Here is a 25,930-nt window from a genome sequence, read left to right on the forward strand (position 1 = left end):
GTTTCTTTAGGGTGCCATTTTATCCATATTTATGTATGTTTGTTCAATTTTGTAACAGAGGTTTTATCACAAACTGAGTGAAATCAAAGCTGAAGTGGAAAGCATCATAAAAGCTGGTCGTAAACTGGTTGAGGAGAAAGCTGTTTCTGAACCTCAGAAATTTTCTGTGCGATTAGACACCCTTAAGGAGTTATATAATAAGGTAGGTATCTAGTCATTGCCTGTCACTTCTTTCTGTACCAGAAACTTTCAGTACAAATATGAGTAACTGCCTACTGTTCGCCTCGCAGTAATGGCAATGTAGACTATTTAAATAATCATTGCTTGCTTAGAAGTATTGTTTGGACAGCAAAAATATTTAAAGCTTTTTTGCAATCCATTTTCCAGCTTGGACTGCAAATAACAGAGGCCAAAACAGCTTTAGACTCAGCCCTGGAACTGTCAAAAAGTTTACATTCAAATATTCCACTTTTAAATGAATATATAGATAATTTAGAAAGGAAGTTGACTGATAATGAGAAACATGGAAATTTTAATAACAAAACTTACATTCAGCTTATAAAGGTATGTTGTCTCTAATAAATAGCTCAATATGTTTCAAAAACATTATTTTTTTCCATTAATGTTTTTGTCCAACATTACAGAGAGCAGTGAATGACGACTTCCCAGTATATATTAAAGTTAAAGACAACATAAAAACCAACTTTAAGGCATTTTCAGCACTGTGTGATCCTGTTTATTTAGAAGTACTGAAAGATCGAATCAATGACACTTTAAGCAAGTGGGATAAACTATATGACCGTGTTACAAATATTGATAAACGTCACCAGGTAAAGTGATATCCAAAGATTTCTGGGGATTTGTAACTATATGGATTGTATTCCAAATTTAATTTTTCTAATTGATTTGATTTCAGGAAATTTCCATAAAGGATTGTGAAACAAAACTTACTGATATCAGTAAGACAGCAGATGAAATCAATAGGTGGTTTTTGGAAACTGAAGAGAAACTGAACCTTCATTTCAGTCTACCAGGAGATAAAATGTCAGAGAAGCAAGTTTTAGATTACAAAGTAAGTAATTATTATGATCATGATATTATCTGTTATTCATGTTCTCTACTCTGTTGTAACTTCTTTATATTAATGTATAGTTTTTCTTAGTTGACCTTCTTACTTCTGTGAGCATTTATAGGGGAAGTCTTTAAACTGTACAATTTTTTCATTGGTTGTGTTCCACAGTTTTGACACATTGTAAAAATGACATCATATAACACTGTAAGCCACAGTTTAATTTATTCTGTATTGTGAGACCTATCTTCATCAAAGACCATTAGCCACGCATCCACTTCTGCATGATTAAACATTATTTAAAATATTGTGTTTCTGATATTGTTTTTATGTATATATGCAGCTGTTTCCATTAACAAAAATCTATCCTAGATAATGAACTTTGACCAGAACCAAGCGCACAATAAAGAATAAATTAAGCAGCAGCTTAAGGTGCTACTTGATGTCATTTCTACAATATCATCAAATTGTAGTTTCACCATATGATTTGCCTGGATTGAAATAATTTCATGTTTTCTAATTGAAAGCATTTTCACCATACATATTTGCCTAACAGAGGAGGACAGATGATGTAGTTCCTTTTGCTAATCACTGCTGGGTGTACATTTCCCATCGGTTAAAACTGAAATCTCTGCACATTATTTGGTAGTATTAGTAAATAATACATTCATAACCAAATGTCATCCACCAACTGGGGATGTGAAGCCAACAGCCTATGTGTTTCTTCAGTACTTCTTTAAACTCAAAAAGCAGTGTAATTCACCTCATGCATTAATCTTTAGGTCGTTTCATAACTGTCCAGGTGAAGTAATTATCTTGCAAGAAGAAGACACGTGCATACACCATCCAGTAGGATCATTCTTGGCAACACACTGTGTTGTGAAAAATTAAGCTTATGGTTGATGAAGCTTTACTTTTTTATGACTTTTTATATATTGAGATCTTGTATCACTGGTCCCCTTCTGGAGTTTAGATAATTAGCCATCAAAGCAACAGGCATAACACTAGATTTGAAGCATCCTTCCCATAGTCAACAGCTTTGCTCAACTTCACTTGAAGCAAGGGGTATAAATGCTTGTGCAAGGGTTTCATTAATTTCTCAACATGTGGGCCTATATCTCCAGTGGCATAATAAACAGGAACCACAATTTATAAAGTTCTTCACAGTGCAGAATGAGACGAGTCCCATATTGCTGTTGTTAACTGAGAATGGATTGTGCTATGGCACTTTGGCAGTTTGTAACATCTGTTTATTTCATCCATTGTCTTGTGCAGCTATTTATTTTCACTTCTGGTCCAGGTCTACGAGTTACCAAACTTGTCTGTAATTCCTAACATAACTCATAGAGCTTCTTCATGTGATTCTCGTAACATCCATATGTCTTCTAAAAAGGAATTCTGGAGAAGTATGGTAAACCTTCATCTGACCATCTAGAACTGGGTTCTCAAATGATTTCCCAAAATTGTTTGAGCATCTGCTGGACTAGTTCCTTCAGTAACCCCACAACCGTTATTGGTGGTGTTCTGGTAAGACCCAGCTCTCACGTTTGGGAGGATGGCATTTCAAATCCCTGACCAGTCAGTCAGATTCAGGTTTTCTATGGTTTCCCTAAATTGTTTAGGAAAAATGTTGGGAGTGTTTCTCTGGGCTCCTGCTATTCTTCCTTGACTATTAGTACATTCACATTACCTTTCACAAACATAATGTGTCTTCTTTCACCATGCAGTTTCTCAACTGTTCCGTGTAACACCATTTTTGCAATAGTGTAAAAAAATGTCTAAATGAGTTTGGGATTTCAGTATAAAATTCCTTACAAATTAAAACTGTTAGTCAGATAGAGAGTTGTCTATGCAACCCCGTCTTTTATGGGTAATGGAGATTTGGAAAGCAGGATAGGGATAGGCAGAACAGAATTGAAGCTGTATGGGCGAGTCATAAATCATGCTTGGATAACTTAGCAGATATCGTCATTGCCCATGAAAGGCAAAATTCCAAGTTTGAGCTCTGGTTAGGTACACAGTTTTAATCTTTCAGGAGGTTTCAACACAACAGATACCACTGCAAAATGAAATATATGTTTCAGATTTTAATGTATTTTAATAAACTGTTTCCATTTTAATAGGAACTGCAAAAACTTTTGACTGTGAAGAAGACAAAGATTAATGACCTGCATGAACTTGCAGATAGCTTGGGCACTTTTCCAGGAACTGTAATTGTAAATCTCAAACTTGATCAGCTGGATTCAATGTGGTCAAGAATAATGAGTAAACTTGATGTGAGTAGTATGCATTGTTTGAAATATCTTTTTGTTTACAGTATAAACTGCAACTGCACTTTATTTATGCTACAATATTATTTTCACTTCCAATTTGTTTCCATTTTATCTAAGAACTGAGCTGCTTAAACTGTAAAGCCTCAATTCAGCTGCAACCATTTTTATTTACCTCTTCTGGTCAGTTCACACCACTGCACATCAAATTTTATTATAGGCCATCTAATTTATTTCTATTTTTACTTGGTCATATTTGCTCTTAAGTTATTTGGTAGAAATACAGGAAGTTCAGTATGTTCTTAGCATGCCTGAAAATTGAGACTGATATGTCAGACAAAGTGATTTTCATTACACACAACACAAGTAGTTTTCATTCAGTCTCTCTTACTGTTTCTTTTCTTCTTTACAGTATTTTCCCACAGGTGATGAACATTCACTCTATTTATTATTCTGCATTTATGTACATTATTTTTGTATCATCTTCCATTCTACATACATAAATTCTACATACATAAACAGTGAAACATCAACAGTGAAACTTCTTAAAGAACAACTTGGTTCAAGGATATACATGAAGGATATTCTGAAGCCACAAAATTATTTTTTATGATTATTATACATAAACTGCTTATGAAGTCTATTCTTATGTGAGTTTTCATGTACATTATTGTGCAGGTAAATATAATTTTTCTGTGGGGTTTACTCTATTGTTTTCATTGACCATTGTAGTGTCTCTCATATTTGTTTTCCAGTTTATAAATCTGACGGAAAAAATCTGTGCTGTAAGTGTCATAGTTTGTGTGTCCAGATCCAATGCTGTCATTTTTGTGTATAGTGGGAGAAATTTTTTAGATTTTTTTAAAATTTAAAACTTAAATGGGTCATCCTTGTGACTCAGAGAATCTCTAACATGAAAATTACTTGAGTTGCCCCAATAGTGTTCAAGCTAGATGTGAATTGTTTCCATTCAATTTAATTTTAATAGCCATTTAAGTTTATTGGTTCCAAATTATTCACACAAGACACACACAAATTGTTATAATAGCATGTCTTTGACATTTGGGCAACATGCTGCCACACTTTTCTTTCTGTGTGTATATGACACATTATGTAAATTAATTAGTGGCTATTATGCAGAATAATAATTTTCCTTCTGTCAGATTTGCTACCTGAAAATTTTTTCCATTTTATTTGTAGCATCAGGAAAATAAAAGTTTGGTCCTTGCATTTAATAAAAGATACTTTTATGAATGCTGATGTTCTCAGCTATGTCTGCTACTTAACTACTAATAGCAATAATTGCTTCTAGTACAGATGATGTATCATATGGGACAATGTCATGAAATCAAGCTTCTTCTGGCATAAAGACAGTCTGAATAGCTCATGGGATTGTGGCATGGTAAAATTTTTGTCATTATTATCGGCGACATGTTGGTGGTAGATATCTTTAGTTTGTGCATGAAACAAGTGTTTACTGTGTGTGTAATTTTACCATTTTTCACAGTCATATATTACCATGCTGCCACAGTTCCAAGCACTGTGAATTTAAATTTCACAGTCATATATTACCATGCTGCCACAGTTCCAAGCACTGTGAATTTAAATTTCAGAACACAAGAAGGTTGTGCTGTGCTTCGTGCTTTGTGAATGATAGAAGTTACTTGTCGAAATATCAGCAATGTTTGACTGTACCTGCACCATTCTCAATAGCTATTCAAACTGGGACCATTTAATTAACATATGAAAACTACATTTTCCATACATGTGAACTGTATCTTGCTTATTGCACTTGTTTTGTTGTGTTTTGCCATACGCATTGGTGGAGGTGGATGTTGTGCTTTCTTTTAAATGTGGTATTAATGGTAGCTGGTAATACTTGGTACTTGTAAAATGCAAACTGTCATGGTTAAACAGTTTTAATAAGTTCAATAAATAGCTTTTGTAAGTTGGAAAATAGGTCTTCTTTTTACTTTAGAAAGGAGAAGTTAAAATACTTTATATGGGACGAATGTAACAGTCATTTATTTTGTTTTGTGTGTTCATTATAATATCATATAAGGAAAGTAAAAGATGGTTCAAAACAAAAGCTCAAATAAATTTCAAATGGGTGAAATGCATTCATTTACTAAAACAGCTTGTGATGATAAAGCTGACAGTATCTGTTTTTGCTGTTGTCTTTACTGTTGCATTCTTTAATAGGTTCAGCCTGCTTCTTGTTTTAGGGAGGGTTGATCACTATACATTGTAATATGGCTGTGTCAATATAAAGTAAAGAACCACAGGGTAAAGGTTATGTTGATTAAATATTGCTACCATATTAACTATCATAAATTTTAATCATACACACTTTCACTGTTTTTGGAAAAGTTCATCTCTTTTATTCTGTTGTGTTTAATTCATCTTGGGATTCATTATCTGAAATGACAGTAACTTACTCAGTTTTTACATCTAATTTGAGTCTTTAGAAAAAAGTAAAATAACTTATGTACATGATAAACAGAGGTTTTCTACATGTAATATTATTAGCCTTTGATATGCTTTACTGCTTGATGTATGTTTTTGTTGTATGATATTTTGACTGTTAATTAGAAATTGTATCTGTAAATATATCTGTAATACATTAACAAAAATAGCTATTCACTAATCGGATACTAATTTATGTTCTGCAAAAATAATTCTCCCCCTTAGTGCACATAATAACCTGATATTACTACACAAGTTTCTGTCACATACTGATTTATGGCTGTAAAAACTTAACAAGCTCTCAGTCAATAGGCAACCCAAATTATTCATATAACTTGTCTGTTGTAGAAGAAAATTAGCTGGAGCTGCTGATATTATGAACTGTAACAAACTATCATTAAGTGTCAAAGAAAATTAATTGAAGATAATTGTTCCTATTTGTGATTGATGCTTGCTGTTTGTGCAGTGTTTGTATTAATATGTCAATGTTCATGGAATGAGTGCATTTATGTTCTTTATTTTGTGATGCAAAAGGATTCATGTGAAACTTTTAAATAAAAAAAAAGAAGTTTGCTTAATGTTGGTGAAGTGGTTGCTTGTGGTTTTATTTGCAATATAGATTTGAATATGTAGAAGTGCTGTAAATCTGTGTTACATTTTATGGGAACTGGTGATTCAGTGGTGCAGGTGTTCTGTTAAATGAACTGTAAAAATGTGAAAACGGTTTATTGTCATCAGTTAGCAGTTCATTAAAGTGAATAATATGCCTGGATTTGGTCTCTCTCCCCCTGTCTCCAAAGCTGCTGTAATCTTCATTGCTTGGTTTCTTAACTAGCTGCACGTATAGAAAAAAATAACACATAGTTTTCCTACTGACCGTGTAAAAATTGAAGAAGAATGTGACTTTCAATGTTGTCTGTTGGCTTCACTTACATGTAAAATGTTCTCATTGCTCCCACGAAGAGCATTGCTGCATTACATGGTAGTTGATGTAATGAATATTTTATGCACTTTCTGCTGTGCTATGCATCACGTTGCACGAACGGTGATGGTTTCTTTTAGAAACTCGGAGCAGAACTTTCAAACTGCATGACATCTGTCATATTTAAACTGCACTACTATTATTAACAGACAAATAATAATTCATAATAAAACTAATATCAGATATTTTTAAGGCTCAGTTATTGCGTTACATCATCAGACACAAGATTCAAATATTTTGCACTTAACATTTACTTTCAAAACTTTTTTTTTTTTTTCACAAAGAAAGTGCACATATGTTAATGAGTTACTCCAAAAATCTTAAAAGCCCTTGTTTTTCCAGGGCTGGACACAAAAAGTCAATAATTCGAACAAGAACGAAACAGCCAATCCTGGTGATAATTCGCTAGCTGCAGAACCAACAAGTGGAGACTCTAGGGGGAGAGAGCCACAAGAAATGTATCATAAAATTCATGAGGCTTCTCCTTTGGTTTCTGTAAAGGGAACTGAAGGGCAAGTAGTAGCAGATGAACCTGCAGCATTCCAGGAATTGCTTGTTGAACCTCCCACAACTAATTCAGATGCATCATCATCACCAGTTGTCAGTGACTTTTCTAACAAATTTGAAGGAACACATTTTGATGTGGGCGTTGGTTACCTGAACCCAGCGTTTGAAGACACAGCAACATTAGAAGAGTCAGTGAAGGTTAATAATCATCATTATAATGCAGTTCCAACAAATAACAAAGAGACAGTGTCTGCAGTGGATACTGGAGGCCCTGTTATGGAAGAAGATGTGGTAAATGAAACAGCAGTAAAGGGCCTGGTTGTGAATAAAATGGTTATTCCAGATGTTATACAAATGACAGAGCCAAAAATTGCCAGTGGTAGCACCAAAACATCTACTAGTGAATTAGAGGATAGTGTCAGAGACGGTTCGTCAAATGACGACAGTGATACGTTCCGTTTAGCAAAAGACAGTGTTCTATTCTCACAGGTGTCAAACAATACTCTGATTAGTTCCTCTCCAGACACTAATTTCAGTGATATCTCCCAGCATCAGGCAGCAGATCCATGTCAAATGGTTGAAGTAAAAGCAATTGAAATAGTGAAACATGTCATGTATCCAAGTAGGAATGTGGAAACATCAATGCATTATGGGCCCCAGGCTGTTGAAATGGTTGAAATTGTTGAAGACACTGAAGAAGAACCAGAAGAATCTGCTGCAGAAACAGATAATGAAGACAAAGGTCAAACTGAAGATACAACAGTTACTGATACTGGAGTGCAAGAAAATGACAAAGATGGATTATTTGACACTGTGATATCGAATAAAAAACTTGCCAAGCAAGAGACTGTACAGGGCTCACCCAAAGTGCAGAGGAAAGAGACTGATGAAGAAATCATCAGGGTGAGTCCCAAGAACAGCATGATCAGTGTGTCAAATGCATGTACTCAACCCCTAGATCAACTTTTAACTGAAACTGCACATTCCCTGAATATATCACCAACTCCTAAACTTTCTATCCCAGGTTATGAAGTAGAAGTGCATGTGACACCCACCCCACCTCCTACACCATTAGCAGTACCCACTGAAACTCCACCTGAACTTTGCCTCCAAATAACCGATAGAGTTAATAAAACTGAGCGGACGACAGTGACTGCATGGCGTGAACCAGAGTGTGCCGAGTACTTAATAATAGACACTGACAATGAACAGTTTGTGCCTGAACTTACTAACAATAAGGCTCTACCTGCATCACAAAAAGATGGAAAAATATTGGAGAAGAATACATCATCAGCTCTCAAAGAAGTAATACTGAAGAAGGAAATAGAAGTTTCAAAAACTTATAAAATTACTGGGAGCTTCTGTAACCCTGAAATATCATCAGCCATAGATGACATTCCTAAAGAAAATGTAACTTTGCCATTGACCACTTTAGAGGCTGAAGAGTATGACAGTTTTTATGGAAGTGACAAAGAAACTGATGATGTTGTGGAGTTTTCAGATGATGGCGTATCTCCTCTTGAGCTGAATAACAGCTCAAGTTCAGATGATGATGAAAGTGCATCGTTTGGTCACCTTATTTCTCAGCATCTGGACAAGGTGGGTTAAGCATCGCTCTAAAAATAAGGTAAATAATGGGTCTCTGAGTGATAAAATTGATACCAATCTATTTTTGTTTTGATTGTATAAGTAAACTGTTGTATTGTTTTACATGTACATACATACTTAATAAAATTATTTATTATTGTCTGTAAAATACATTTTAAAGTTTACAGCTGCATAAACTCATGTGTTGTTTAGTTAATATTATCGTTTCAAATGTTAATGATTGCTACTCAGTTTCTTAAGACTGTTACTGAAGTGTGTGAGCCAAATATCTAGGATGATATAATATTTTAGCTGTATATTTATAAGTGTGCTTGGCTACTAGAATACTAACATTTTGTTCCACATCTTTTGCCACCTCATAGAAGGGTGCCTCACTACTTGTGGGATAAAAAATCTAAAGATGATGATGTTCTTTTTATTGTCACCAGAGATGACGTCTCTTGTTTTTGAACTTTTTTCATCCGTAGACCAGAAACAAAAGTGGCTAACCATTTTCATCACCAACATAAAAATACAAACCACAAGTGTAACAGTATGTTCTACTGACATTAAATCTCACTAACAAGATAAATGCAATAACTTTGGGATTTTCTCTCCTGACCTAAAGTATCTGCACGCACCAAATCTACCATTTAAGAATTTTTTATACTAAACGTATGTCTTTTTGCATTGTATCACATCAGTGTGTTCCCTATTGATAAGTGTAACTTTCTATTCCATACTGCAAACTTTCTAAACTGACATATACCTTCTTTGCTACCTTGAACTGCCTGTGCTGTGTTTTAGGCTCACTGTCACTCTCTTGGCTTCACTGACAACAAATTCATGTACTTCTGTCTAACACACTGAAAACTTGGTTCTTCAATTGTGCTGCAGTCAGAAAATGGATTAGTTCAAAATCATGGGATGTCAACTTTGTTATAAAATTACTACTGTTGACATTATTATGTTTTGTAAAGTCTTGCTGATACAGCAGTATAACTGCACTGAAAATAACATTGTAATTATCAAAGTAGACATTAACTCAGGTGTTAAAAATTTAAGTGGACAGTGAGTGGATTCCAAGAAAAGCCTTTATGTTTCATTACATGTTACTATCTAGATAAAGGGACAGGACAGAAGCTGCTGGTTGTGTGGTGAGCAGCAATGAAATGCCATGTGAAGCAAAGTAACTTCAGCATTTTTTAAAAGTAGTAATTGTTATCCCTTTATATCATCTGGATTAATTATATAATTAAAGTCATGTTGCTAAAGTGTAGAAGTACAGTTTTAACTATGGTTATTAATTTGGTAACAACTATTTTCTGCTGTGTAAACTAATTTGTTTAGCTATGTCTATTCTGAAATGCAAGACTTTATTAACTTGGGATTTATAAGTGCCATTTACATGTATAATTGAATTTCAAGATGTGTTGATGGAGTTGTATATGAAATAATGTATTTATATGGTCTTTCCTGTTGCTGTTCATATTTATCATGATTGAGATATTACAAAGTATGTGTTACCATGAGAGATAACAATATTCATTTGCTATAGGATCAGATGGGGAAAAACTGTTGCAGATTAATGGAAGTTAATGCAAGTGATAGCACCTGGCAAAGTGTTATTAACTGAGATTGTAGGGGAAGGAAGATAAATGGAATCAGTTCATTTAAGAGCTATGAGAAGTTGAGTGGTGATCATAATTGTGAAAATAAAAAGAGAAGACCTAATATTTTCAAAACATGAATTAAATTTTCTCTTTATTTGAGTCAGAAGTTTATACAGATCAAACCAAATTATCTATATAAATTGCTTAAAGATAAAAGAAGTGTTCAAACTAAGTTTAAGATAAAGCAACCTATATTATTTAAAACTAATTAATGGGCAGTCACACAAAAAATTTGAAGAGTTTTGCTTAACTATCAAATTTCCCTTGTCCACCATTTTCCCCTTGCATTTTCATTCCTGTGTGCTTAATTTTCTAGTTGACTTGTAATTGCACCTAATAATAATTGTTAATTACGTAGAATGAGGTTTCCTATGCCCTTTCTATTATTGGAAAGATGAAATAATTTCAAACTTTTAAGACTAGGGTTTTTTCTGTCCAGGGAAAAACAGGTGAGAGTGTAAAAGAATAGGGATTTTATTTATCTAGAATTGATCAGACATTAACCCAGGATTGTGTGCAAAAAAGTGATTGAACAGGACAAGATATAAATGAACAGTAGACAACAACTGCCATTGATTTTTTTATTGAAATTCTGCCTGACAGAAAAAGTGAAGCACCCAGAAGACATGGTCAGATGTCAATGTGACATATTACATTTACACACCATTGGTGGTGGTGGTGGTTGGGGTGGGGGGTGGGGTGTATGTAAATACGAATTGAATTAGAACTATCTGTGACAGATAGAATGGTCAACAGAGTGCATTAGTGTTGTTCATATTTAGTGTTATTATAGTGTCTGGTAGGACATAAAAGGGGCCTGAACAGTGATGGATGTTGTGTGATCACTGCAAAGGACACGGGGTTGCTGTCTACTTGCATGAGACAGCGTTTTCAGTAACTGATGAAGTTTGAACTTAACCTCATTCTGGGCCTCCATTTGGTTGGCTGACCAAATTGTGCAGTATCCAAATTTTTGGGGCATTCAAATATGGCAGTGGCCTGATATTGGACTGCATTGGGACATGAGAACAGGTGTACTCATTGTCAAGGTTCCAGTCAACCATGCAACATTGTGTCATCCCACACCATTTGGCATCAGACACCTGCAGCAGCCAGACTAGGCAATTTCCGTCACATGAATAAGCTGCTGTTAACACAACAACACAAAAAGCTCCATTTGTATTGTGCTGTGACCAGGAAGCATGGACTGCTGATGAACGGCATTGCATTTTGTTCAGCAATAAATCACGGTTTTTGCACTACCCTGGATGACCGTCATCAGTGAGTATGGCAGCAACCTGGAGAGAGGTTCCATTCTTCCAATGTTTTGGAAAGGCACAGCAATGTTACTTTTGGTTTTGTGGTGTGGGCAGCGATTGGGTATGATTTCTGGTCATGACTGGTAGTGATTGAAGGAATTTGACAGCACAGTGGTATGTCATGATTTTCCTCTGTGCTCATGTGTCACCTCTCATGTGACAGTATTGTGGTGTCAGAGTTCTACAAAACAATGATTGTCCATACCTGCCTTCATGAACTGTCTGCATGATGCTGATGTACTCCTGTGGCCAGCCATATCCCCAGATCTGTCCCTAGTAGAAAATGTGGGACTAGCTCGAATGTCATTTCTGTCCAGTTGCTAGTATACAAGATATCAGGAACCAGTTACAACAGTTGTGAGCCACTTTGCCTCTGGAGAGGACACAATGCCTTTATAACCTTCTCAACCAAATTAATGCATGCATCCAGGCCAGAGGGGTTGCACCATCATATTGGTAAGTGTGCCCATACTGCCAAGTCCTTTGTAAATTTGACTTGATGTTGTAACCACTTAAATAACATACCATTACATAACCTCTCAACCCTTGAAATCTCATTGTGTTTCTTCTTCTCATTTGGGTGGTTAACTTTTTATATCGGATAGTGTAAATTGTCATTGATCCAATTAGCAGAAGTGAATACAGTAACTGAAAATCCTGGATGAAATTGCATGAAAAGGCAACTAACCACATCATAAAACATATATCTTCCCCAGTACTTAAATGTGTCTCTGATGTTCTGTTCTGTATTACTTCTATCTTATATTCTCCCCATCATTTTATTATGTACCTAGTTTACTTCATCTACTCATCAAAGTTCTTTGTAACCTACATGGAGTTAATTATAACATACATGTGCTGTTAATTATGTGAGTGCACATACACATTTTTGTGCTGATGCCTTTTCAAGTGGGCTTGGTGATGCATTTTTATCACAGATTTACATGTCTCAGTAGTTCACAAAATTTCTATCATGTCTGGGAAAAATGTAAAATATCTTGATGGAACATGCAAATACTTTTGGATTAAAGGAGGCTGTCCACCAAAAAGCAGAAGTGTTGAGATTTCTGCAGCCGGTTTGCCGACTAGAATTGCAGGAGGGTGGGGTGGCAGGTATGTGGGCCGAGTATGTAATGCACAGTTGTGGGGGCCAATAGGAAACAGAGCACATAGAAAGTGATGTGAGGACATTGTTTGGAAGGGGTAACAGGAGGAATGGGAAATAATGTTACTTAAAATCCGTCTTGATTGCAAAAATTTTTTTTATTATTCATATGACCTGTTTCGGTTCATTCAGAACCATCTTCAGATCTGATATTTCAGTTACAGGAGTAACCCGTCCAAATCCAGCACCTTTCACATGCTACGTCACTGGATTTGGACGGGTTACTCCTGTAACTGAAATATCAGATCTGAAGATGATTCTGAATGAACCGAAACCGGTCATATGAATAATAAAAAAAATTTTTGCAATCAAGACGGATTTTAAGTAACATTATAGAATCACGGATTGCTGTTGTCCCATAAGACATTATGTCTGTTTTTGCAAAGGAATGGGAAATATTGGGTGGAGGTTGCAGGTCAGCAGGTTATCTGAGATTTCGGTCTGGACAATCATGGGAGCAGATGATGTGCTTTTGATGTATGAGGATATGGCATGGGAAATCTGTTTGTGGACTAGGACTCAGAGCTGCTAGCCACACAACCGCAGTCCACCTCCTTGCCTCTTTCCTGCCTCTCCCTCTATGCACCGTACCTGACACTACCTCCATCACAACCAGTCCACCTGCTTGAATACAGCATTGGTACTGTTAGTGCAGCCAGCCCAATGTTGAGGCATTTTTGAAGGATAACTCTGTAAGCTAGCAAGTTTTCTGTCTTTTGTGTGTGTCTAACATCAACTCAGTGCCTCTGCTTTTCAGTGATTGGTCTCCTTTAATCCAAAAGTATTTATATTCTGCAAGAAATTTCCTACAACATTTAATGGAATATGTGTCAGATGCTAGATTCATTTAATCATTCCACAGACCTTGTAGTATTTATAGTGTATTCTAATAGCACTTACATTGGTGGCCTTTAATGCACTTTTTTGTGTCCATCACACATTTTAAAACTCTGTTCCTGGCAGTCTTGTGTTGCACAAAATGCACTATGCAATATATTTGGGGCAATAACTGTAACTGCATCCCAAATATGACTTATCAGACCCTGTAGATTATTCACTTCACCTACACAAAACTTTAATTTCATGGAGCCATGTGCTAAAAATGAGTCTTCTGGTGTCTATGATAAGGTCATTAGAAATTAAGCTCAAACACAGAGTGGACAAGGCTGGGAAAGGAAATTGGCCGGGGGAACTTTCCCATCTTTTATGTTGAGCAATTTACAGAAACCTTGGAAAATGTAAATCTGGATGGGCGGGGGTGTGAATAAAATCTGCTTAGGGGGATGTTGTATCCAGAAACAAGTGGAAATTGTAACAATCCACTCACATGCTGGGGAAAATGGTATTTCTGTAGTACTCCATGACAGTGGCAAGAGGGAGAGGTTCTATGCATTGTTGTAATATTGTGATGACTGCAATGCCATCCTTCAAATTTGAAAATGTAATGAGTGCAATTACATGTAACAGTAATTTGTGCTGGAGAATGTCGTTTCTTTAAAACAGAGGGCTGATTGCTGTTGTACCTAATCTGTTATTTACTTTTGAGGTTCCCACTCCTCAACCACATGTTGCTGTTCATCTGTATGTTTGTGATGATTATATGTGGAGTGTTACTTTGTTGTTGGACATCATGTGTTGCATCAACTGGTCATCACTGGCACCTTTCAGGAGCTGTAGATACAGTGACTTGTGAACAGCATTGTGTTTACCTACTTACTTAAATAGGATTTATAGATGTCAGTCTATTAATGTTAAAAACAGAACTTCCCATACTGGTATGGTTTATGTTGTACTTAAATATGATGCAATTGTTCAACACTTGTAATGTAATTCAGTCACCTCTAGAGTCAACTGTGCAGTGTCAGCAGACATGGATGATCTCACGATGTCTTACATCATGGAAACTTTCTATTTGATTAAATATAATCATATTTGATTATATTCATTCATGATCAGCTGGAAAGAGATGTGTTTTGTGTTGGGTTTTGGAACTGTTAGGCACCAAAGACTTGTCCCTAGGTCAGCTCACATGAGCATAAACTCCCAGTGGTTATTGTTTTCTTTTTCATCAATATAGGGACTCATATCTCCTGCAACAAGGGAACAAAGTATTAACTATTTTCAGTAATGTAGACATATTACAAGCACAGTGTATACCATCGTTTTATAAAAATCCCTGTATTACTGGCAGTGCAAGTATAGTATGTGTAAATATAATGGTCACTATTTGTCTCTGTATCTGTGTTTAGTAATGCACTGCTAATATTTTTAACTAAGATTGTTTTCTGTAACTAAATAGTGTAAATTACTGTAAAGAAGTGAGATTTTTATATAATTTTCATTTTTAGAAACTGGTTTTCTTGTAGTGTTTTGATTCTGTCATTTCAGAGACTGAGAATGTTTGAACTCCAATCTGGGCTGTAGTTATTTCTCTTACATACTTCAAAGAAATGTATTTTCTCAGGGAAGTATGATTGTCAGTTCATCTGAAATCTGTTGTAGTCCTAATTATGTCTCTTTTATATAAATGAACATTTTACTTGTAAGAACTGTCTTTAACACTATATCTACAATACTTTCAGGCCATTCTTTCTTCGCGAAAGGAAGCCAGTGTCCGAAAGGCTGAGAAGCTTCCTCCCAGCTCCACAACTGCAGTTACAGTGAAATCTGAACGTAGCTTTCCATCACAGCTGAAACACTCAGGAACACCACCAGTAGCACAAGCATTACTCAGCCAATCACTTGTTACTGAGATTGCTGAATTTGAGGATGAAGCACAGCATATGCTATGCAGAATGGATGCTATGCTGGAAACTGTACGAGCTGTTACAAATGAAAAAGATCCCATAAAAAGGCTCGAGGTGAGATAATATGTCTCCCTCTCAAATCCATAGTATTACTTCTTTCATTTGTAATATGTTAAACTGTTTGAAATTGATCTTCAGTGGGATATTAGTGAAACATTATTGTGTGCTGTCATAGCATCAACTATGAACGAAAATTTTATTTCACAGTGAAAACTAATAAGAAACAGATTTTTTTTTTCAAAATGCTCATTTATAACACTGTTTCATTGTATACCTCTAGAAGAATCTGTGTATTGCTTCATGTGATCTGTCAAGAAACTAACAGAGAGGTAGGATTGAGTTGCCTTAAATGTGGTTGTTTTCTCTCTCTCTCTCTCTCTCTCTCTCTCTCTCTCTATCAGCAATATTTTTTTCTTATCTCTTGATTACCTGATGTAGATGTATCATAGCATCAACTTAGTAGTCACTGCTATTATGACATCAGAAGGAAATTTCAGGTACTTGAGCGAGAATTCAGTTTGCTTGCTCCTGATGCTGCTACATTGATAAGCAGAGGAGATGGACTTGTACTTACAGTCCACTCTAGTGATCCTTCAAGAGCTGAACAGCTTAAAGAATCTTCCCAAGACAAACTTCGTGATAAGTGGCATCAAGTGAAGTCAGAAACTGAGGTACATAGTTTCTTTTGAAATCATTTTATTTATCATAACCTGTACATAATACTTTAATTTGGAAGATTCCCTTGAATGCCTCTTACTTTACAGTTCTCTAGATGGGAAACTGTTAAAAATATAGACATCCACAATTTCTCATCTTGCAGAATACCTATAAGAATTAAATGTAGTGTATAAAGTTATCTGAAAGTTATTTACAAGTTACTGGAAACACTAACAATGCATAAAAACTATACGTTTGTAATTATAATCTCACCAGTCATTTAGAAATAAAAATAAAGTTTTGCTCACTTTTAAGATGTTTTCATTGTCATATCAATACACATTCAAGAGTTAAATTTTACAACATATCTCAAAATTGAAAACAGTCTTCACCCAAATACTAATGTAGGTGTAACCTAGAAGTGTTGTCTGGTTTACTACTTACTATGTCGCACTTTCAACATAGGCATGATTTCTGGATTAATCTCTTGACTCATTAATTAATCATTTCATCAAACACTGTCATTTCTTTATTTGTAAAGGTCCATTTTGAACACACAGTTTGTACCAAACAAAAAAAATTCTTACAAAGAAGGCCCCAGGTAGCACCACTACAATTCCACACCACATGTGTCATTGTCTATCAAGATTTTAGTTAATAGTCCCATCTTTTAAATTATCTTACTCTTACATTTATGTTTAATAGTTTTGTCAAGCTGAAAGGTTTCGATTCATAAGTGTGTAGTAACTTTTAAACTTTTTATTCTGCCTCTTACGTGATTATGTGTTGTATACTTTGACAGGTTAAGAGCTTACAAATTATTATACTTTACACATTTTATGTTGATTTTAAGTATGGGTTTTATTTCCACATATTGTATGTCAGTTCATGTTTTATTAGCAGATGCTTATTTATGACACTAATTACTCATGTACCCTAGCATTAATGCCCTTTACAGGCCCTCAGTAGCACTTACTATGTACCTAGATATACAGAATGATCAGAAGCAGTATGAAGAGCTTGTGAGGGTGTTGTGGCGTAGTTTTTGCTGAGAAATAATTGTTAATAAAAATTCAGTACATTGTGCCATTTTTGAGTTAATAAGCTTTGAAGTTAGCCAGTCAGGCCATAGTGCATGCAAATTCCAGTGGCCTGCCAGATGTGGTTAGTGTCAGTTGTTCTTATAGTGTGGATGATAGCACATGAGGCTGCTCAACCTTCAGCTCAAGTTCAAACTTTACTACCATCTCATGTCCAATTTTTGTATCACTCTCTTGCTTAGTTTTGGGAAACCAAAACAACACATTTTGAGGCACCATCTCTGGTGGACCACTTGAATCTGATCATGCAATGTATTGAATTTTTTTCTTAACAATTATTTCTCAGCACAACCTACACTACAATAGCCTTACAAACTTTACAGACTGTTTCTGACCACCCAGTATAGATATTGATGGTGATAATTACATCAGAATATGTTTATGGTGCATATGGCTGTTATGCATGGTTGTTAACCATATTAATATTTCTTATTTTCTTATGTATCACTAGGCCTGTTACATATTTTACTTCAGCTAATTGAACTTAGGTTGCTACACCACTCTTTGTAACAGATCCAAAGATGGCAATGGCTGAAAGTGGTAATTGTGAATTATACAATTTATGTGATTAAGGTGGACCTAATAAAATGCTATAACACAATCACAAACTTATTTACAGACATTGCTCTCAATTGATAAAATTGTCATTTCTTGGTGTAATACTCTATAACTGAAAGAGCTCTTCACCATACATGAATCAAAATTTTTATTGTACAAAATTTTACAGTTCCAGAAATCTCAAGCCCAACAAGCAGAACAGAAATTTAAAGCCTTTAGCAAATTAGTAGATGAGCTGGAGGTTTGGTTAAGAGATGCCAGACGAAAAATTGACCTGGCAAATAATGATGAAGGACAGTTGCAGGTAGGTGGATCTATATTTTAAATTGGGTTGTACTAATTGTACATTTTGTGTAATAATGGAACAATAGGTAATGTTAAAAATATTTGTTTTAGCTATATCCTCAACATTCTTTTGATATAACTGTAGAGGTTTGTGACTCATATAACTGTAGAGGTTTGTGACTCAAAAGTGTGTTTCTAGGGTGTAAAAGCTGCATTTGATAAGAAGCATCTGGAGTTCTCAAGACTGAATGACATGTCCAATGAATTAACTAAATTAAATGTTGGTCATGGTGAAGGTACAGTGGCAAAGATAAATGATACATGGACTGACATACAGGAAAAATTCTGTCAGCTACATAAGGGATCCAAAGAGAAGGAAAAAGTGCTTCCAGAGAGCAAGGTAGTATTTGTAATTAGTTAATGTATTAAATGTATAAGTTGCAAAATTTTCATAGTTAAATTAATTAGTTTTTTGTACAGCATGGAATGTAAGGGTTTACAAATGTCACCAAGCCAACTGGTGTTTTGTGCACAAATCGTCTGCTATTTAAGCTTGTAATTTCAGACATAATTTGGAAAATGATGCTTAAAAAATGAAAAAAATTTCAGAGTGCTTTGTATGAATTCACCAACAAAAACAAAACAAAAAACATTGGTTTGCAGTTCTGAACTAATATTGCCTTTACATTGATCAAAATTGCCTGATGATACAGATTGTGTGTTAAATAAGGCTCTTGAACCATTTTCCTACTGCATTGTTCACCTGTCTGACTATCCCATCTAAAAAAAAATCAGTATAAACACTTACCACAACCTACCTAAAAGTGGCAAGATGTGTTTCATCGAGATAGAAATATTTTATACCACTACATTTTACTTAAATACCAGCACTCTGCATATTCTAAACTGGCCTGATCATTGTAAAGCTTCTGATACAAATAAATGCTCATGAATTAGGGCTCTGTGCTACCAAAGAACAAAGTATTATTAGAAAATGTGCTCCATGATGCAGTTGCATGGACATGGTTGGTTATTTCCATGCCTTGCTTCTTTAGATATCTCTTGTTAACATTCTTCTTTCCTTTGCATACCAGCCCATATTTCTCTTGTTTCCCATCTCTTCTCTCATTCCCTCAATTGAGTCTATCTGAAAAAAGACTTTTGGGCTTTAATTGTGTATTGCACCACAATACATATTATTTATCAATTTTGTACTTTGATCACTTAATTTTATTTCTTTCCCTTGACATATTTTTAGCCTTCTCTTGATATTCCAACAGTTATTTTAAATTTACATATATTTTTTAGTCCAAGCTTTCTTTTTACTTAACAAATCTGTAATTTTAACTTTATTTCTGTGTTCATTTACTTTCTCTTTAATGTTATTTATTTATTTGCATTGTCTCATTCTGCGTATGACATTCAGTGTAAATGGACCTTCACTTTTGCATCAATTCACTCATTTGTATTTTCTTTTTCTTTCCTTTTTCTCTTCATTCTCAGAAACAAAATATTTTGTTCCTGAAACATGATATTGTTTTTCAGTTCTTATGATTATTCCTCTAAATTTGTAATTGCAATATTGAAGAAAGATTGGAGTTGTGAGTTTGAGATCATCAGTGCATGATTGGTTCTGATGTAGTTTAGCTCAAAATGTCCATATTGAAGCAAAAGGAATGGTGTAACGTGGGCTGTAAGAAACTTCCTGTCAGATTAAAACTGTGTGCTGGACCGAGACTCAAACTTGGGACCTTTGCCCATGAAAGGCAAAGGTCCCGAGTTCAAAATCTCTGTCTGGCACACAGTTTTAATGATGTTTCATATCAGTGCACACTCTGCTTGTGAGTGAAAATTTTTTTATGTTTTTCAATTGGTATTTCATGTGGAAAACACATTCAGTTGTCAATGTTGAACTCATGATGAAAAATTTGTATACTATTTAGCATATTTTTTCAGATTTGAACAGATGGATTATATTACCTCCAGCTTGCTATGTGTGTATGATTAACTCACCACACAGCACCACACAGCAATGTGTTTGTGTTGCTAGTGGTTCATGAGCATGTGGCAGATCCTCAAAATTTGCATAACTCTTGCAGGATGAACACTTTTGCAACATGGCGACAATCTCTACTTTTGTCACGTAAACCCCATCAAGACAGTCACATAATTTGAGTACTGCTACAGAGAATATTCACAACAAGTGTTAGTAATGTTCTTCTGTTATTGCTCCAATTATTTTTGATGTCCCTGTCCTCTATTAGAAGCTCTCCACAGGCATATTAATACTCAGATTGGGAACAAGCTTATTCCTATAGAAATATTATTTCATATTATTCTGTTGCACCATTGCGTGTGTTCAACCATTTGTATACCAGCCTAGTACCTGGCATAACAAACTAAGAAAGTAAAGACCTGATTGTTTTTTCATGGATCATCATCAAATGATTTTCAGAAGGAAATGTGGTGTGTTGATGTGTTGGGAAGTCCTTGCATAACACAGCTAAGATTTGAGATAGGTAAATAGTGTACAGTTTATGGAGTATAGTACAGGTTGTTAATATTACTAATGAATTCATTTGAAACTGCATTTGACAAATGGGTAAAGGCTACAAGTATGATTTTTGAAGTTGTGGAGAAATAGTCAAACTAGATCTTAATGAAAATATGTTATAATTTCTCTTCTGGTGTCAGTGTGACTCAGCACACAGTTCTGTCATATTTCGCAACCACAATTTTATACATGACTTCTGTGAACTCCATGATGGATACATAAGAAAAAGATTTCTGACCATAAAGAAGAACATTGGTTTCTTCCTCTGTTCTTGCAATGTTCCACATCAGTCATATATTCACAAGCTATAACATGCTCATAGATTAAAACAGTGATCCAGGAAATGTAGAACAAATTTATTTCCTGTCAATAAGCACAAAACATTTTGATCATTAGGTTACCGGTTTTAGTCAACACTGACCATCTTACAATCTGTTTTACAACATGTCTTATTATAATTAAGCCACAGTGGCATCATCAAGAAATCCACACAAAATCAGCTTAACTTCATCACACATAATTAAAATATGGTGTACACTAGGCCACAGTGGCAGCAGAGTCATCCTGTTAACAGTACTACTGTTCAAAATAAAGCTTATTTTACACCATATTTTCAAAATAAAGTTTATTTAGATGAGCAGTGCTGTTAACAGGATGACTCTGCTGGCACTGTGGCCTAGTTTACACCATACTGTAAGTATGTAAGACGAAGCTGAGCTGATTTTGTGTTTATTTCTTGATGGTGCCACTACAGCTTCATTATATTAGGATGTGTTGTAAAACAGATCTGTAGATGTTCAGCACTGACTGAAACTGGTAGTCTTAATGACCAAAAGATTTTGTGATCATTGACAGAAATAAAAGAAATTTATTCAGTTATATATGTTTGCAAGAAGTCTTTGGCAAGGCATACATTTCATTCCTACTTTCATTGATATATTTTTCTGTAACCTCAAATTAAAAATACATAGAAAATCCTTGTCCTCCATCTACACCACATACCACCTGTGTTAGTTGCTGACAATGAAACAGTGGCTCACAAGGAAGAAAACTGGTAAATTAATTCATTTTCAAGGACTGACCCAGAACGTGTTTCATAGAAGTTCCTTCTTTGCAACAAAGTTTAATCATCATTCCTTTTTTTGTCATGACTGCTAGTTCCATAGATATCATAGATATATAATTAAATCAGTTTCATGCTGCTTATATCAGTCTCATAATTTATGGTGTTAATTGCAAAAAGAAACAGAAAAATAAAACAGAAAGAAAAAGAAAACAGCTGCACATATGTCCTAAAGAAATAGGGCCATGTGGCTACACTTATGAGTATAGTTCCAAATAATTGAATTTTTACATGATTCAAGAATGTTGAAAAAAAACTCTTCTTCAATTTTTTCAGAGCAGTGCAGCAGTTCAGGCTGCAGATTTTGTTACTCATGTAAACAAAGTAAGGGAAGTTGTCTCTTCTGTATCCAGACAACTCAATTCATATCCTCTCAATGGTAAAGATTATGATACATTCCCAGCACAAGAAGAAACTTTAAAGGTTCGTGAATTGCTGTAATGATGGTGTAAACACAGTAATCATTTTCCCTTGAATTGTGTGATTAATTTATAATTCACTCTTGCAGATAGTCAAAGAAGGGCTGCTTTCATTAAAGCCTAGGATTGATGAAATTGAACAGCAGAGAGATGCTGTGATGAGACACATTAGGCGAGACCATTCTGAGCAAGTGAGACGGGTTGTCGATAAACTCAGAGAAGAATGGTCACTTGTCAATCGTGGCTATACAGAAAGACATAGGTAAGAGGAAAATATTTTTGCACTGTATTTTCTTTCTCTGCCTTTTATATTAGTTTGAACAATTATTTTTAATACATAATATGATGCATAGCTATGCAGAATCTTTTTGTGTAAACTTCTTTTTATGAAACTTGCATAACAGTAGAACTCTAGTTATAAGCCTTTTATACTATAAGTAAATGTGTGAACATGCATAAGAACATTTTTTATCAGTCCTATGTTTCCTTTTTTCCAGTCGTTGGTTGAAATGTACAGAAATTTGGAGAGGAATGCATAATAATTGTGACACATTCTCAGAATGGCTTTGCTCTGCAGAGGCAATGATTAGTGAGTGGAATACCAAAACTTTAACTCTGCAAGAGGCAAAGTCAAAGTTAAAAGAACTAGAAAAACAAATCACTATGAAGCACAGGTACAAATTCCATTATTAAATAAAGTGTTTAACAATAACTGAATTTTCCATCGGTGCTTAGCAGAATATGATACCAGTATTAAATAGAAAACACTTCCTAATGTTCTGCAAAATTATAATTATTTGATCATGAACCAGTGGTCAGCTACTTAGGGCACTGTCAGATGATAACTTGTCTCCTGATGATGACCTAAGAAGTTGAAAGGTGTGTTGTGACCAAATAAATATAATTTTGCAGAATATTAAGAAGTTCTTCCCATTTCATATTAATAAAGTGTTAAATAGTTTAATTTTATGGACTGTCATTTTTAATTAGACCCCCTCTATACCAAAGTGATACTGATGCTGACTACCATGCAGCAGGAATTCTGCTCTGGTTCTGCCACTAATTTGTTTTCTTTGGTTTAAAGACTTGAATGGGGTGGGGGTGCACTTGGCCTTGCAAGGAAAACTGAGTAGCTATTCTAAGAAGAACCATCAGCTTTTAATTGAAAGTTGGCTCTAACTGTCATGAGATAGATATGCTAAAATGTGCCCCTCTGGGTTGGCATTAAATTATGCCATTGACAATTAATGGTCCAGTAGCTGGTAGGAAAAGGGTGATCTTCTGGAACTGATCATGAATTTATATCCATAGGGACTTCAGAAAGTAAGATACACATATTGTCCCATGCTAAGACCATTACACAGCAATAGTGGCACATTTTCAGATTACAGTACATGTTCAGGATTTCACACAGACATTTCTGCTGTGGCAGGGATAACAGGCGCAATGTAAGTTGTGAGTGAAATTGCAAGGCAACTGCAAATGTACTCAAAAGTTGAAGTATATGGGACAACATGATTTATGTGGGCAAAATCTCTAAACTGACACAGATTCACAATGAAATTCTGGCAGAATATGAACAGGCTGCAATTTTGCATCAAGCCATAGTGAAATGGTGACAACAGTTTGAGAAAAGCTGCACAGGCATTGGTGATGTTGATCTGGAAGGAAGGCCACCACAGAGGGCAATGTCTAGGCAATGGAGAAAAGACATATAGGGGAAAGAAATGTTCCAATAATTAGGACATTCATACAGCAGTTCTTGAATTTGTTTGCGGAGACTTAGTGGCTATGTTGGAAAATAGTTTCATGTATCTGTGTCACTACGAAGTATAGTGCAGCACTGAGTAGAAGTTATTCTGCCTGCTAAATAATGCATAATTTGCTTTTCAAACTCCCCACATATGTCATTTTGTGAATAATCAAGACTGCAGTAAATCCGAAGACTGCAAAAATATCTTTGTTTCATATCATTTCAAATTAGCTGAATCCATCCTCAGGTGTTGCAATATCACAGAAACTTCTGTCGGCATGCATAATGATGTGTACACATTTATTAGCCTTTCAGACAATCCATCACCTTAAGATAAAGTTAAAAATTAAGATTATCGTTGTGCAAAATTTAAATTAGATACATTTGTGAATGAAATGGTATTTTTGTGCCTCTTGCAATATATATTTCATAATTTAATGTTTAAATCAGCAGCTGAAGGCTGTAACATTTAGAGCTAGATATTCAGTGTGTAATGCATGTCAGTGATAAACTGCCTCCCTATTGTGAGCTATTAGCATAGTTGCTCCTGTCATGTAGAATGTTACTTCTGTTGCAGATGATTAAGTTGTACCTATTTTTATCATCTGAAATATACCAGTTGTTTTGTTTTCAGGATGATGAATAATATTAGCTCATCGTGCCGTATCATACTGAGCCAGTCCCAGCCACCGGAGAGCACTATAATACAGGAGAAGGTTGAAAGGCTTCGGAAACGGTGGCAGTTTGTGCTTTCTGAACTTACAGCACGGAGAGACAAGTAAGCCACATATGTCGTGCCTATTTATTTATTCACTTATGGTGGACTCACTTTTTGTATTGTGATATGTGCAAAACTTTTGTGGTATCATTCAACTTATGTGATATCATTCAACTATGGATATACAGGGTGGTCAGAAACAGTCTGAGAATCTTGTAAGGGTGTTGCAGAGAAAGTTGTGCTGGGAAATAATTGTACTGTTTGTGTGTTACTTAGCTTTGAAGTTAGTCAACCAGCTCATTGTGTGTGCAAATTCAAGCAAATGCACTCGCTAAAATGCAGTAATGCACTGATATCTGTGGATCTGTGAGTTACTACTTATTCAGATGCTCATTACCAGTTAAAATGTACCTTTTTATGAATTGATGAATTTAAGTTAGGTGAGCAACATGTTTGTTCAGTTTGCATTTGGTGACACTCACTCTCTTGGGCTGCACGGATGTGCATGCACAATAGCCTGACTAGCTGACTTCGATGTTAAATAACTCAGAAATGGTACCACATATCGAATTTTTGTCTTAACAGCTATTTCTCAGCTCACCATTATCTACAACACCCTTACAGGCTTTTCAGAGAGTCTCTGACCACTCTGTATACAATGAACACCTTGTTCTGGGACAGTTTACACTCTGGTAAAGTTGTGTAACCAAATACGGCCATTTCACATTTTCAGGATAATTTCTAGAAAATATTCCAGAATAAGAAATCAGTACCAGTAGTGGCTTTAGAACTGTAATAAAATTACTGAGAGGCAGTTTGAAATTGTCCATTTACTTGTATTCAATGTACAGCTTTTATCTAGTGATCTAGTTGGAAAACTAATGTATATAAATAGAATATAATTCATTACCAGAAAAT

At 35.1% G+C, this 25,930-nt stretch overlaps 1 protein-coding gene across 1 annotated transcript in view; it reads left to right on the forward strand.

Annotated features, from left to right (window-relative positions):
* The window catches only part of LOC126183923 (dystrophin, isoforms A/C/F/G/H-like), a gene marked incomplete at its 5' end in the record, with an annotated part of 927,096 nt that overhangs the window by 139,001 nt on the left and 762,165 nt on the right, over window positions 1–25,930 (forward strand). Inside the window, 14 exons of the mRNA XM_049926269.1 lie at window positions 59–202; window positions 388–564; window positions 645–830; window positions 917–1,072; window positions 3,193–3,345; window positions 7,130–8,893; window positions 15,621–15,899; window positions 16,343–16,516; window positions 18,330–18,464; window positions 18,645–18,845; window positions 22,399–22,545; window positions 22,631–22,803; window positions 23,039–23,215; window positions 24,929–25,072. Of these exons, the coding sequence (XP_049782226.1) occupies window positions 59–202; window positions 388–564; window positions 645–830; window positions 917–1,072; window positions 3,193–3,345; window positions 7,130–8,893; window positions 15,621–15,899; window positions 16,343–16,516; window positions 18,330–18,464; window positions 18,645–18,845; window positions 22,399–22,545; window positions 22,631–22,803; window positions 23,039–23,215; window positions 24,929–25,072 (4,010 nt within the window). The remainder of the gene's footprint in view (window positions 1–58; window positions 203–387; window positions 565–644; window positions 831–916; window positions 1,073–3,192; window positions 3,346–7,129; window positions 8,894–15,620; window positions 15,900–16,342; window positions 16,517–18,329; window positions 18,465–18,644; window positions 18,846–22,398; window positions 22,546–22,630; window positions 22,804–23,038; window positions 23,216–24,928; window positions 25,073–25,930) is intronic.

The sequence above is a fragment of the Schistocerca cancellata genome, chromosome 4, assembly GCF_023864275.1.
Source record: "Schistocerca cancellata isolate TAMUIC-IGC-003103 chromosome 4, iqSchCanc2.1, whole genome shotgun sequence".
Classification (NCBI taxonomy): Eukaryota; Metazoa; Arthropoda; class Insecta; order Orthoptera; family Acrididae; genus Schistocerca; species Schistocerca cancellata.